Source organism: Mizuhopecten yessoensis, unplaced genomic scaffold, assembly GCF_002113885.1.
Source record: "Mizuhopecten yessoensis strain PY_sf001 unplaced genomic scaffold, ASM211388v2 scaffold716341, whole genome shotgun sequence".
In the NCBI taxonomy this organism is placed as follows: Eukaryota; Metazoa; Mollusca; class Bivalvia; order Pectinida; family Pectinidae; genus Mizuhopecten; species Mizuhopecten yessoensis.
The window spans coordinates 214,754-227,598 of record NW_018480068.1 but is presented as its reverse complement, the minus strand read 5'-3'; the positions used below and the strand labels follow the sequence as shown (position 1 = coordinate 227,598).

At 36.5% G+C, this 12,845-nt stretch overlaps 1 protein-coding gene across 1 annotated transcript in view; it reads left to right on the top strand.

The window, feature by feature from the left end:
• LOC110443359 (Fanconi anemia group D2 protein-like) overlaps window positions 1-12,472 on the top strand; it is a 37,679-nt gene extending 25,207 nt beyond the window's left edge. The window contains exons 29-41 of the mRNA XM_021487541.1: window positions 623-704; window positions 827-943; window positions 3,316-3,563; window positions 4,290-4,403; window positions 5,095-5,222; window positions 6,405-6,504; window positions 6,742-6,958; window positions 7,617-7,688; window positions 8,716-8,754; window positions 9,582-9,731; window positions 10,622-10,768; window positions 11,052-11,153; window positions 11,911-12,472. Of these exons, the coding sequence (XP_021343216.1) occupies window positions 623-704; window positions 827-943; window positions 3,316-3,563; window positions 4,290-4,403; window positions 5,095-5,222; window positions 6,405-6,504; window positions 6,742-6,958; window positions 7,617-7,688; window positions 8,716-8,754; window positions 9,582-9,731; window positions 10,622-10,768; window positions 11,052-11,153; window positions 11,911-11,991 (1,597 nt within the window). The 3' untranslated portion in view covers window positions 11,992-12,472. The remainder of the gene's footprint in view (window positions 1-622; window positions 705-826; window positions 944-3,315; window positions 3,564-4,289; window positions 4,404-5,094; window positions 5,223-6,404; window positions 6,505-6,741; window positions 6,959-7,616; window positions 7,689-8,715; window positions 8,755-9,581; window positions 9,732-10,621; window positions 10,769-11,051; window positions 11,154-11,910) is intronic.
• Window positions 12,473-12,845: the final 373 nt, after the last annotated feature.

The following is a 12,845-nucleotide window of genomic DNA, read 5'->3' as shown; positions in this document are numbered from 1 at the left end:
GCGTGGGGTAAAATTACATCACTGATCTGGGTCAATTGAGTTTTAGACTGTCAGGTGACGATTTAGGATTTCTTTAATATAATTATATTTTTTACTCTTAGGGGGTGAATTTCAGCAAAATTTGTATCGGTATATTTCATAAGAAGGTATTTTAAACATGTGTATGCCATTTTAGCAAATATGACATTTTTTCCCCGACCAGCCCCTTTAAACGAAAGTGAAATGGTCTTATTGTGTGTTTGTAGTCTCTAAACCAATTCTTTAGCTAAGGTCACATTCTAGGTCATTCAGCAGGTAAATAGCATCGGCTCCACATATTTAATGTCAAATTTTTCTTCAGTCTGTGTTTTTCCTGCCTATTTCTATACAAGTCCGAAAAATTCTCAATTGGTTCATATTTGGTAAATAAGAGCAATAAAAAATCAGAAATGATTTTGTTTCTACCAGTATGTATTATGCAAGCCAGACTTTCCCAATTTCACACTTGCACACACAAAAAAATCCCTATTTATGCCAGGTGGCAATTTGCCAAATTGGCCAGGAAAATCACTGTTAGTATCAGAATTAACCAGTATGTGTTGTAAAGTGGCTGTTACTGACCACCTGTGGCTGTGTTTAACAGGGAGCTGGACATCAGTGTCTTCACCATTCTACACACGGGAACAGTCATAGACCAAGCTCTGGACACCGACTTCAACACCAAGGTCAGTATGACGTCACCTCCAGAGTAATGAAAGTCACTTCTCGTAGGTGTCCAATATCTCTGTGATATGAAATACACTTAGGCATTTACTGACATCTATGTCTGGTGTGATTTAATCAACAGGCAACCACAGAGCTGTCAATCCGGCCAAAACAGCTGGAGTTCCTGTTGGAGGACCTCACCAGTAAACTAAGCCACATCCTCATTGCCTCCACATCCACACGAAGGTCGTTCTTCAAGGTCAGGTCTATATATAGCCTTATTAAGATGACTTGCTTTAAGATCCCATCTACATTAGTTTTGATGAAATACTCTTAAAAAAATTCAATGTCAAACATAAAGGAGATATCTTTTAGGTCAAGTGGGATTGTGTTTTAAAAGAAAAATACTTAGTTGATTTTTTGATTTTTTTTAGGTCACCTGAGCTTTGCTCAAGTGACCTATTCTAATCGCTTTCCCTCCCTCGTCGTCCGTCGTCCGTCGTGGGTCGTGCGTAAACTTTTTACATTTTCAACTTCTTCTCAAGAACCAGTGGATGGATTTTTTCAAACTAAGTCAGAATCATCCTTGGTAGATGAGGCTACAAAATTGTAAAATTCAGATTCCTACCCCAACCCCTGGGGCCAGGGCGGGGCCCCAAAGGGAAAATTAACCAATATTTCAAAAATCTTCTTCTCCAGACTCAGAGGTACTACAGTCATTTTCTCTGCATGGAAAGAAAGATCATCAGGGGCTTTACTTAAATTGTAAATTTCAGGACCCCCGAGCTATCCGTTCTCCCTTGGGGAGGGGGTAAAGTTTACTATAGTTTATATAGGGAAATAACACTTTTGGGTATATTTTGACAACTTTCTGTAGGAAATTATTTTTACTTGGTGAGAATTATCCTTGGAGGTAGATGGTTTCAAATTGTAAAATTGAGATTCCTACCCCGACCCCTGGGGCCAGGGCGGGGCCCCAAAGGGAAAATTAATCAATATTTCAAAAATCTTCTTCTCCAGACTCAGAGGTACTACAGTGATTTTCTCTACGTGGAAAGAAAGATCATCAGGGGCTTTACTTAAATTGTAAATTTCAGGACCCCCGAGCTATCCGTTCTCCCTTGGGGAGGGGGTAAAGTTTACTATAGTTTATATAGGGAAATAACACTTTTGGGTATATTTTGACAACTTTCTGTAGGAAATTATTTTTACTTGGTGAGAATTATCCTTGGAGGTAGATGGTTTCAAATTGTAAAATTGAGATTCCTACCCCAACCCCTGGGGCCAGGGCGGGGCCCCAAAGGGAAAATTAACCAATATTTCAAAAATCTTCTTCTCCAGTCTCAGAGGTACTACAGTCCTTTCTATGCATGGAAAGAAAGATCATCAACGCCTTTATTTAAATTGTAAATTTCAGGACCCCCCAGCTATCCGTTCTCCCTTGGGGAGGGGGTAAAGTTTACTATAGTTTATATAGGGAAATAACACTTTTGGGTATATTTTATCCATTTTCAGCAGAAAATTACTCAAACTTAGTCAGAATCATTTTTGGTGAATGAGGGTATTACATTGTAATTGGACTAGGGCGGGCCCCAAAGGGAACATTTACCAATATTTTCAAATTCTTATCCTTTGATAACATGACAAGTATTGTATTTCACTTAGTTTACATGCTGATTTCCACATCACAACTAAACAATAAAATAAAGCTACCAGTACCTATGATATATTAACTCAGGTGACCGCTAAGGCCCTTGGGCCTCTTGTTATAAACTAGGACTTGGAAATTATGCTCCGTAAAAGATTTTAATAAAATACTAATTTAATAACCCAAGCCTATATTGACATTTTAAGGTCGAATGAGTGTATTGATAAACGGAAATAGGAAGTATATCCCTAGTTGAAAAGCCAATGTAGGGAGACAGTATCACAATTCCCGCATATTCTAATGAGTCTAGAGTTGTGATGAATATTGTATGTTTATCATTGACAGAACAGTGAGTTCTCTCAATATTAAAGTATTTCAAAGCCATCCAGCCATTAATTAAGTTGCTTTTAATCAATGAGTCACATGTGTCCATTTTTCTGTACTTCAGGAAACCGCCTACCTATTTCACTACTGTGAAGTTTTTCAAGAAAGATAACTCTTACATGTCATTACTATGTGTATATGATGTCAATTTTTAATCGTTTATAGATAATTTATTTTACACAATTTACAGCATTTATTAAATTGATATACATTAATGCAATACTAATCTATGGCAGTATCATTTTTATTGACATTGTTTTGCAAAAAAATGTGTCTTTCATTTTTTTTCAAAATTCACTTCTTTTTACATAAATTTCCATTTAAAATCCTTAAAATTCTGACAATCTAATTTTTTTTGTGGCAGAAAATTTTCTTTACTTCAAAGCAATATAACTACAAAATTTGAAGAAATCCTACTGAGAAATGGTGACACAGACCTATTACCTTAAGGCATAAGAACTTCTCTGAAATTGACAATAATTTAGAAAAAGAAATTATTCCACTGTTATTATATAAATTCTTTTAGTAGTAACATCAGCACCTTAAAAAAGAAATTTTAGTCAGCCTTGTTGTAAATTTGTTGTATTTGATCTCGACAGACAAAGCCTGGGAAGAACATAGGGTTCTCACACTTGGATCAGTATTGTCCCAAGAGGATAGCTGTCAAAGCTGTCAAGCTGTTACCTGCCCTTTGTAACCACCTAGAGGGCGCTAGTGGCTTTTTCCAGACAATGATTGCAGAGAATGACGGTCTGGTGGACGGGCCTGGCAGTAACGGACCTGAGGCGGGCCTGATGGGCTCCTGTTTTCAGCTGTTGTTACAGGCTCTTCTCTCTCTATTTTCTTGGTAAATATACTAAAATAAATCTATAAAAATTGTTTTTAACTTTGTAAGTACCATCGGTAAGAATGTCTGCATCATTTTGTCCGGGGCTTATCTCTCAGTCACCTGTAATTGCCAATTTTGTATGTAAGTACTTCTTGGGGTGGCAGAGTGTCACACACTAAAATCAGGCCATGTGTTCCAATATTTACAGAGTTATGGCCCTTTGTTTACTGCTTCACTATGTCCAGGACATATCTCATATATTCTGTCACCTTCAATTGCTTCAATTTTGTATTGGGGTACTCTCTGGAGATTGTGGAACATCTCATACTGAAGTCAGGTCTCGTGGACGTCTTTATTTTTTATACAGAGTTATGGCCCTTTGTTAATAACGGTACAGCAAAAGGTATTTCACTACTTTATTGATAGGACTTCAATCTCAGTGCATATTAAATTGTTCTGAAACGCTTTTAGTGTTTTCGATTGGAATATAAGATCCCTGTAATTGAGCAAATATAAACCTGCTCAACTCTTTCGTTCTCCAGTAATCAGTAACAAATATGTATATTTGTCAAACTGCAAGAGAAAATCTTACGTATTCCATTACATAGTTCCTAAGCTTTACAGGTTTAATACATGTTAATTTGGGTCCATGTTTCCTACATAAACCTTTATAAATGATGATACTGTTTACACTATAAAGTTAAATGACCATGTTTCTGAAATCATGAATATCTTGCTTAACAGGAATGGTTTCTTGATGACAGAAAACAAAGCTCTGTTAAAGGAAGCACTTGGTATCCTGGTAGCACGTATCAAAACATTCACAGCCTCCCAGACAGGACTACAAGAACTCGTCAAGTAGGTGCTATACAACTCACGTTAATAACTAGCACCGGGTATTTGGAGGGAGGGTGGAAAGAGCTAGATGAGCTACTTTTTTAAAACCTATTTCAATGTGTGGTATTTGTGGAATTTAGGAGTACTATTTGAAGAGCTGCTATTTTAATACCTATTTCAAGTCTGGTTCTTACTGAGGGACGGGGGTAGTATAGGAAGAACTGCTGTTTATGCCTCATAGTTTAGGGAGGTGGAACAGCATTAGAAGTAATAGAAGAGAACATATTTTAAGGCTGGTGTTGGGAACAGGGAAACAGTTGAAAAAGTGCAACTTTTCTGACTTACCTGTGAGGAACAGAGTTGGAAGGGCTATTTAGATACAATTAATAGTTACAAAGATCATGGTTGTACATTTTTCTAATGAAGTTCTGCAAACAAAGATTGTTTTTTCTCCAAACCTAACTCAAATTTAAGATTGAACTTTAGAATAACATGCCATTTAAGTATTATTTTAATATGTTTCCTTTTATTGAATCTTGTTTCAGTGTTAATCTGCTTCAACTGCTTCACATTTTGCACTAGGCTTGAACATGGGAGTCCATTAAACGTAACTGAGATTTAAACCACTGAGGTTGTTTGTCAATGTTAAATGATGTCAACCAGATATACAGGTAAACGCTATGATTGAAATCACTTTTATACAACATTGTAGAACTTCCCATCAGTATGTAGCAAATTTTGCTAATACAGTGCCAAACTTGACCACAGCAGTGACCGTACTCAAAGTCCTTATCACACTGGGGGACAAGGTCAACACGGATGACCTACAGGTTAAAATAGGTGAGTCATGACTGTTAAGGCTACTAGTACCACTGCCTCAGTTATAATCAAACAGAAGAGTTCCACTCATGTTTTCCTGACTGAGTATTCTCCTTTTCTTTATAGACGATGAATTATTTTTTTCTAGCTTAGAGTTACTTCCCCTGTCCAGATATTTATAGGTTGTGTAGCTCAGATATGAGACATTCGTTTGACGGTTTGTAATTATTATTCCTAGATGGTTACATTTAGTAAAATGTAGGCTTTGCAATATAAAGGTCCTGAGTTCGAGTCATGTCATTTTTCCTTTTTCCGTTTTCAAACATTCAAAATTTTGAACAACTTTAATTCTGTAATATGCATGGCAACATGTGATTTTTTCCTCTTTTATTTACCTTTATCATCATCGAACATGCTTGCAATTTGACAAACTGTAAGGTGATGAATGAACACCAAGAAAACCCCCAGTGATAGTTTATATACAGTAAAAAAAAAGTAACTCAAACTTATTGGGTCACGATCAATAGTTTGGGGAATGCATGATATGACAAATCCGAGGTTCGTCCGATAGCGTCATGTTTTAAACAGATGACAGACAGCACAAGCTCTGCTAATGTTGTGGATTGTAGATTATAGAAATAAAAAAGGAGTTTGATAAAGATGACAACATCTAATAAGATATGATATTGCTCAACAATGAAAACATCAAGCCAGCTGTATTAGAAAGGAAGTAAAATAAAGAAGATGTATATGTAATTTATTTGTCGTATTGACATAGTCCGCTATACTGTATTCGGCTCGGTTAATTTCACACAATACCAAAACAAGAGGAACTCTTCAATCACTTTAAAATGAAGAAAATCTTGAATCCTTGTTAATGATATAGGTACTTAATGATATCGCTGTTAATTCTTGAATTACCTGACGTCCGGCCGACATCTGCATAAAGATATAAGTGGTAAGGGCAAAATAAGAGTTTGAAGAACACAGGGTAGTTGAGCAATGGCAGTTTGAGTAATCCGAGGTTAATATACAGAGATTATATAAGAACATGGTCGGGACCAACCAAACTATTCAAGGTATGCGAGTTCGAGTAGGTAGGGTTTCACTGTACTAGTAGGGATTGGAAAAACTTATAGAAATACTATTTGAACAACATGTTCCTTTATGATATGGTAAACCTGTTGTAATATGTGACTTCAGTGGCGATGTCAGAAGAATTTCTGAAACGGGAGTGGCTTGGAACAGATGGTGAGAAGGAGAAAGGGGCCAAACATAATGAGAACCTACAGTTTGTCCTCAGGTGAGAAAAAAACAGGGTCAGTGGTGAAGTGAATTAATGAACTATAGGAATTTAATGGCCATGGCTTTTGAGAAATGATTTCTTCTGTGAAATTTTAATACAGATGGAGAGTTAAACTCCACAACCTGGTATTTGGTTTACTGAAATTTATTTTTTAGAAAACCAGCATTATGCCATATTCAGTTTTGGTATACTTTTGTCCCATTCACCTAGAGAAAATGTGTGACTTGATTTCAGGACCTACCTCGGCTGTTCTGAGGATTCTTTGTCTTCTGTGGAAACCATAGCAACAAAAGGGATAACTGAACTTCTGGAGACAGACAACAATGGCAGCTCTGATTTGTATCCGACCTTGACCAAGCACTCGTTCCCAGTGTTCTACAGGATAATGTTTTACGAGTTGATTGGCTGCTTAAAAACAATTAGTCCAGTGAAACAGAGTGACTCCAGAGAGGTATTATTATACAACCTTTGATATAGCATCCTTACTAGCAAGAATAAGTCTCTACAATAGAAATATATACAATTCATACTATCAATACAGCTTGAGGATTTCACTGGAGCTGCATTAGCTGGGGCTCACACTGTTTGTCCTATGGCACCCGGTTGTATACCTCCACATGTGTGTGAGCTTGGTGTTTGCTGCTGGTATATTAGTATTTTGTTTTGTGTTTTAAACTGTGCTTTTAATGTTTTCTTTTGTTGAAAAGGTGAAAATTGGCAAAAAAATCAAAGTCTACTGAACTTAAAATGATACAGTCAAACAATCTTGATGTCCTGAGATTCTTTTACATAAGTTTGAACTAAATTCTCTCTGTGTCAACCATTTCCCCTTTTGGAGGGGGTAGAAAAAATAAAGTGAACATATGAAAATAATCTATTTGTGTATCTTCAAAAATTGAATAGATTCAGCTACGTTTTGTTTCATACCTGGTCATAGATTTGCAGGAGTCTCCCTTGTCTCTGTTCAGAACTGGCCCACAGCAGCGTACAAGACGGCTTCCTTTGTCTGCCATTTGAACAGCTTATACAAACTGTAGCTGAATCACTTTTTCTTTAAGTGAGTTGTTTTGATTCGTTTAGAGTTATTTTCACTTTTGTATCTTTGCCAGGTGAAGCTTGACTGCCTGTTAAGGTGGAACCAAGCGGTACGAATATTACACATCATGGTCAACCTTATCAAGGTAAGAGAAACAGAATATTATACTGTCTTGTTTAAAATTATAATTTCAAATTTTCATTTGCTGTCTGATGAAATACCAGTTCTGGTATATATTAAGATGTAGGTGTAACCTTGTTTACATCCAAGAATTATGATTTTATTATGGTTAGTTACATTTAGATGAACTCTTCTACAGAATGATATAGTCAAAAACTCTTTAAATGAATGTACAAATTTTTAGCTTACTCGGTCCAAAAGACCAAGGTAAGCTTATGCAGTTATGAAATACCATGATGTCTGAAATCTGCCAATCTGTCTATAATTTCTCCAAACAAGTTCTGACGAACCTCTGAACAGAACTTAAACAAAGATTCAAAACATCTTTGGTTTAAAATTGTACAAATGGATGAGCTGAGGGAATGAATTTGATGGATTTCTGCCATGATAGATGCAGAATCTAAAAATTCCTTAATTCCAGACAAAAGTACCCAAAAACAGGACTAGCAGACCTAGCCAAAAATGTGGTAAAAAGTCTGTCGGACCTACATGTTCTCAAGTTTTCAAAACATTATCTTCTCTTCAAGCCCATGTTCACTAGAACACTCCATTTTTAGCACTCAATCATTATTAGCTCACCTGCCATATGATTCCTTGTAAAGTGTGTCAGGACCCAGGCTTTCTGGGCTGGATAAGTCCTGGACCAGGAATGACAAAAAAAAAGTTTAGCTCTTGAGATGGAAGTGCTTGATCATGTGTTGATAATTCAAAAGTGTTACAGCCCATCTTGAGAGGGGGTCGTAGTGGCTGTGTGGTTAAGGCGTCTGACTGTCTACAATCACTAGCCCTCCACCACTGGGTCGTGGCTTCGAGACTGAGGTGGGGCAGTCGCCAGGTACTGGCCATAGGTCGGTGTTTTTTCTTTGGGTACTCCAACTTTCCTCCACCACCTAAACCTGGACATTAAATGACCATAGCTATTAAAAGGAAGTAAATCACAAACATAGAAACCCATCTTTAGTGATATTTCGAAGTTTCATTTATATTTTTAGGCTTTTGACGGAAGAGTCCTTCTTGGAACAGCTCTCAAGGTATGGACGAAAAAATATTTTTTTATATATGCGTTTGTATTTTAACTTAACACTGGAAAAAATCATCCATTCATATGTCATTCAAATGAATTATGAAAAGGGTACAATGAAAAAAAAAATGTGTACAGTTTTTACTAGCAGAAAAAGGTTTTGTTTTGTAATCATCTTTATAGAGTTTCATAACAAGGATTTCAGATAATCTTTATTAAAAAAAAGGAAGAAAGAAAATAGAATCAAAGAAGAAAGTAATACCAAGGAAACACTTGGACAGTTAACATTTTGAATCAACCTTCAAATGAAAGGTAAATATATTGTATTAGTACAGGTGTCTGTATGATGATGTGTTGATTAATCTCAATATACCTGTATCTCTCACATAAGGGACGCAGTGCAGAGTACATGTAATAAGGTCACTGACCTTCACCTCTTGGCTAAATAACTGAAAATGTTTTAATTAAATCTTTTGTGTTCTATAGCTTTTTATACGCCCGTCGAAGACGGGGACGTATTATGTTATCACGCGGGCGGGCGGGCAAACAATGTCCGCTCGATATCTCGAGTAATTATTAATGGATTAACTTCAAACTTCACAACAAGGTTAATTACCATGAAACCTCGGACAAGTTCGATAACCTCGATATCTCGAGTAATTATTAACGATATTGTTGCAGCCCTATTACCTAGTGTTCTCGATTTTAATTGTTGATGTAATGGTCTGTACAAAAACCTTGTGCTATCTGTCAACATCAGCTAGACGCGAGGTCAGGATGTCTACATAGCGTATTTGGTTTCTTCAGGATAATATTGTTACCTGGTGTTTGTTTCAGTGTGGTCGTCAATTCCTAGACATATTTCTGCGACAAGGAATGCCACTCTTGGATAACATGTTCCGGTCACACAGAGATGATGTCCAGAGTCTGCTAAAGAACTTACAGCTTAGTACACGTGCACTCCACCACATGTGTGGCCATTCAAAGGTCAGTACAGGTACATGTACAAACTCATGGGTATACAAAGCTTTGTTGACCATATGTGGAGCACAAACATTTTCACAAACTAATATTTCAAAAGAAAAATTTGAAATAAAGAAAATGAAATAATTTGCATGAGTTGCTTATAGGGATTCATATTGATAACCTGTACATCTTCAAAATAATGTTCTGAATTACAATTAGAATGTGAAGGACGCTAAACATTGCATCTGATGACCATATTTGAAATTTGAAAGCTTGGCTAGGGTCAAAGGTAAACAAAAGCTAAAATGAATAAAAAAAAATTAATAAAAAATGAGTAACCGATGACCTTGACCTATTTTCAAGGTCATAGGAGTCAAATATATTAATAACTTTAATAAAGAGCCATGAGACTTTGGAAACTTGTATATCAGTAGTATGGACATCTTTTCTTAGTCCTCAGATAATAACTCTGAATTTCTTGAGATCTCCATCATATAAACATATCTATGCCTGCTGGGCATGAAGAATAGATCACAAGCATGCTAGGAGAATAAGCTCGGAGATCTGGCCCCACCTTTAGGGGCATATTCTTAGATCATTCTATGAAATGATTGGAATCCCAACCCTATAACTGTACAAGATGTATACTGTTCTAACTATACACGCATGCATACGGATCTCAACCAGATTAGCTATGAAGCCAGAGAGACAGAGGCTGAAATGGGAAATATATTTACAATACTACTTTAATGAGAATATGTTGCAATGATTGCCCAAATATCCAAAAACAATACAGGCCCTTTGGGCTTCTTTTTAATAAGATGAGATAGTGCGTCAGTAAAGCCAAAGTTACACAGAGAAACTAGGCCAATGATTCATTGTTCATGTGTGACTTTGTCATCTACTTACAGATAATGAAAAACTTGGCATTGACCAATCAGGTGCCATTCCTGAAGAAAAGTCTGGAAGCATTTGTGTACAGGGTCAAGGTCATGCTTACAGTCAACAAGTGTTTGGAGGCATTCTGGCTCGGCAACCTCAAAAACAGGGACCTCAAGGTGAGGCACTCTACAACTGCGTCTGTCAGACTTTGTTATGTTGAAGTTGTGGGTAAAAAAAGTCATAACACAGTCTAAAAGGGGAACAACAGATAACTTTAATAATGATGTGGCTTCTGAGATATATAAAGTTTATGATGAAATGCTTTACATTGAATACAATGTGGTTTTACCAACTTATGAAAGAAACATGAAGCTCAACTTGAACTTTTCAAAATGATGTTTTTACATTGTACTTATGTTGATAAATTGATTTGTGACATTGCGTCGTTTCCAATAACAGGGTGAGGAGATAATGTCGCAGGCGTCTGTCGTGGAGGAGAGGAATGAAGATGAGAGCGATGAAGAAGAAACTGTTCCAGAGGATGAGGAAGAAAGTGATGTGGTATGTCCTCTAAGTTCTGGAGATCCATACCATGGGAAAGTTTTACAGAATTACTAAACTGTCCCATGATTTTAGCCCAATTTCTATTGTTTTTCCCACTAAACATCACATTATTATATCACCACAGTGAAGTTAGGGGAGGTATACTCATACAGGATGTCTGACTGCCCTCCATCCATGTGTAGACACTATTTTGTCTCTTCATGAAGAATATGACTCAGTTTTAATGAAAGCTTATGTAGCTCATCATCAGATCTGTGTATATGTGACATGTTATCTCCATCAGTGTTACCCAATAACAGAGTTTTGGACCTATATTTTGTATCCTTGAGGGTTCTTAATTGTGTAAAGAGGATAGCTGCCCTTGGAGCTGGTCCAAAACACGAGATTTGATCATGATTCAACTAAATTTGCTATGAAGCATCTGTAGGACCAGGCTAATTCTGGTATAGTTTTCAGTTGGTTATTGCCCTTTAATCACTGAATAATTACTGCTTTACCTGTTCAACAGATAGCACAGACACAAACAAACTTCTGACCAGAGAATTTCCTCAATCTGAATACTCTCTTCATCGTAAAGAGAAGTAAGAGGGATTAGTTAGGCATTGCAGGTGACAAATATGATAGTTTGGCATAATGGGGCTCCACTAGGAAACATGTGCATAAGTATATAGACCAGAAACAGGGGGTTCTAGATATAGATAATTTGCAATTACGTGAATGATAATGAATTAAGTTTTAAACATGTTTGTTACAGGAAATGGATAACCAGAGTGAGGCAGGAAGTGACCGAACAAAAGAGAACAGTGATAACGAGTCCTGTAGCGAAATATTTTAAAGGGCAGATAACTCAGACAGAGAAGTTAACAGAACTTATAAAATGAGATCTGACAAGTGAAGAATTAAAAAATGTTTCAAAAATGGAATTGTTGTCGGCCAATCTGACAATTTAAACACAACACTGACTGCAGATTTAAGATTGAGAGACGCAATATACCAACCAGACAATGTGGAAGTCAGAGTGTTCAGTGGAAGACAAAGACAAATTGCTAATAAGGAAGTAGTTACTAGCATAAATGTTACTGAGGCGTAAAGTGTCATCAAGTAATGACCAGAACTACTGACGAAAAATGTTCATGTCATTAAAAGAGAATCAATGAGTATAAGTTATCTGTTACATGTGTTATAAACATTGAAAAGGCAAGTTAAACCCCCTTTGGTCGAATGTGATTTATGGTGATAGTGTTCAGATCATTAATATTAAGTTCCTCTTGGTAGTATACACAAGGAAATCAATACATTTTGAATATTTCACAGAACTTTACTGGTGTAGAATGTTAATATTCCTTCATGATATGGTACAATATGTAGTTTTTTGCAGGATTTCCTTTATTACTGTTTTGCCAAATAATTGTGCAGTACAAATCTTCTCGACTGTCAACCCACACTTCACTGTCAAGGACATCCCAATGTATTTCTCTGACGATCACTTGTTTTACCTAATTGTCAATAGGCCATGATATGCATAGCTTACATTTTCATATTTCCCATGGTTTGCATCAGTTACAATAGAAACAATGTTCTTCATTGTGCTTTCAATATCATTGTCCTTGATGTCTCAAACTCTATAGGTAATCGGAATCTTTACCAAACCGGGTCACAGATATTTGTTGTTTGCGTGAAATAATATCC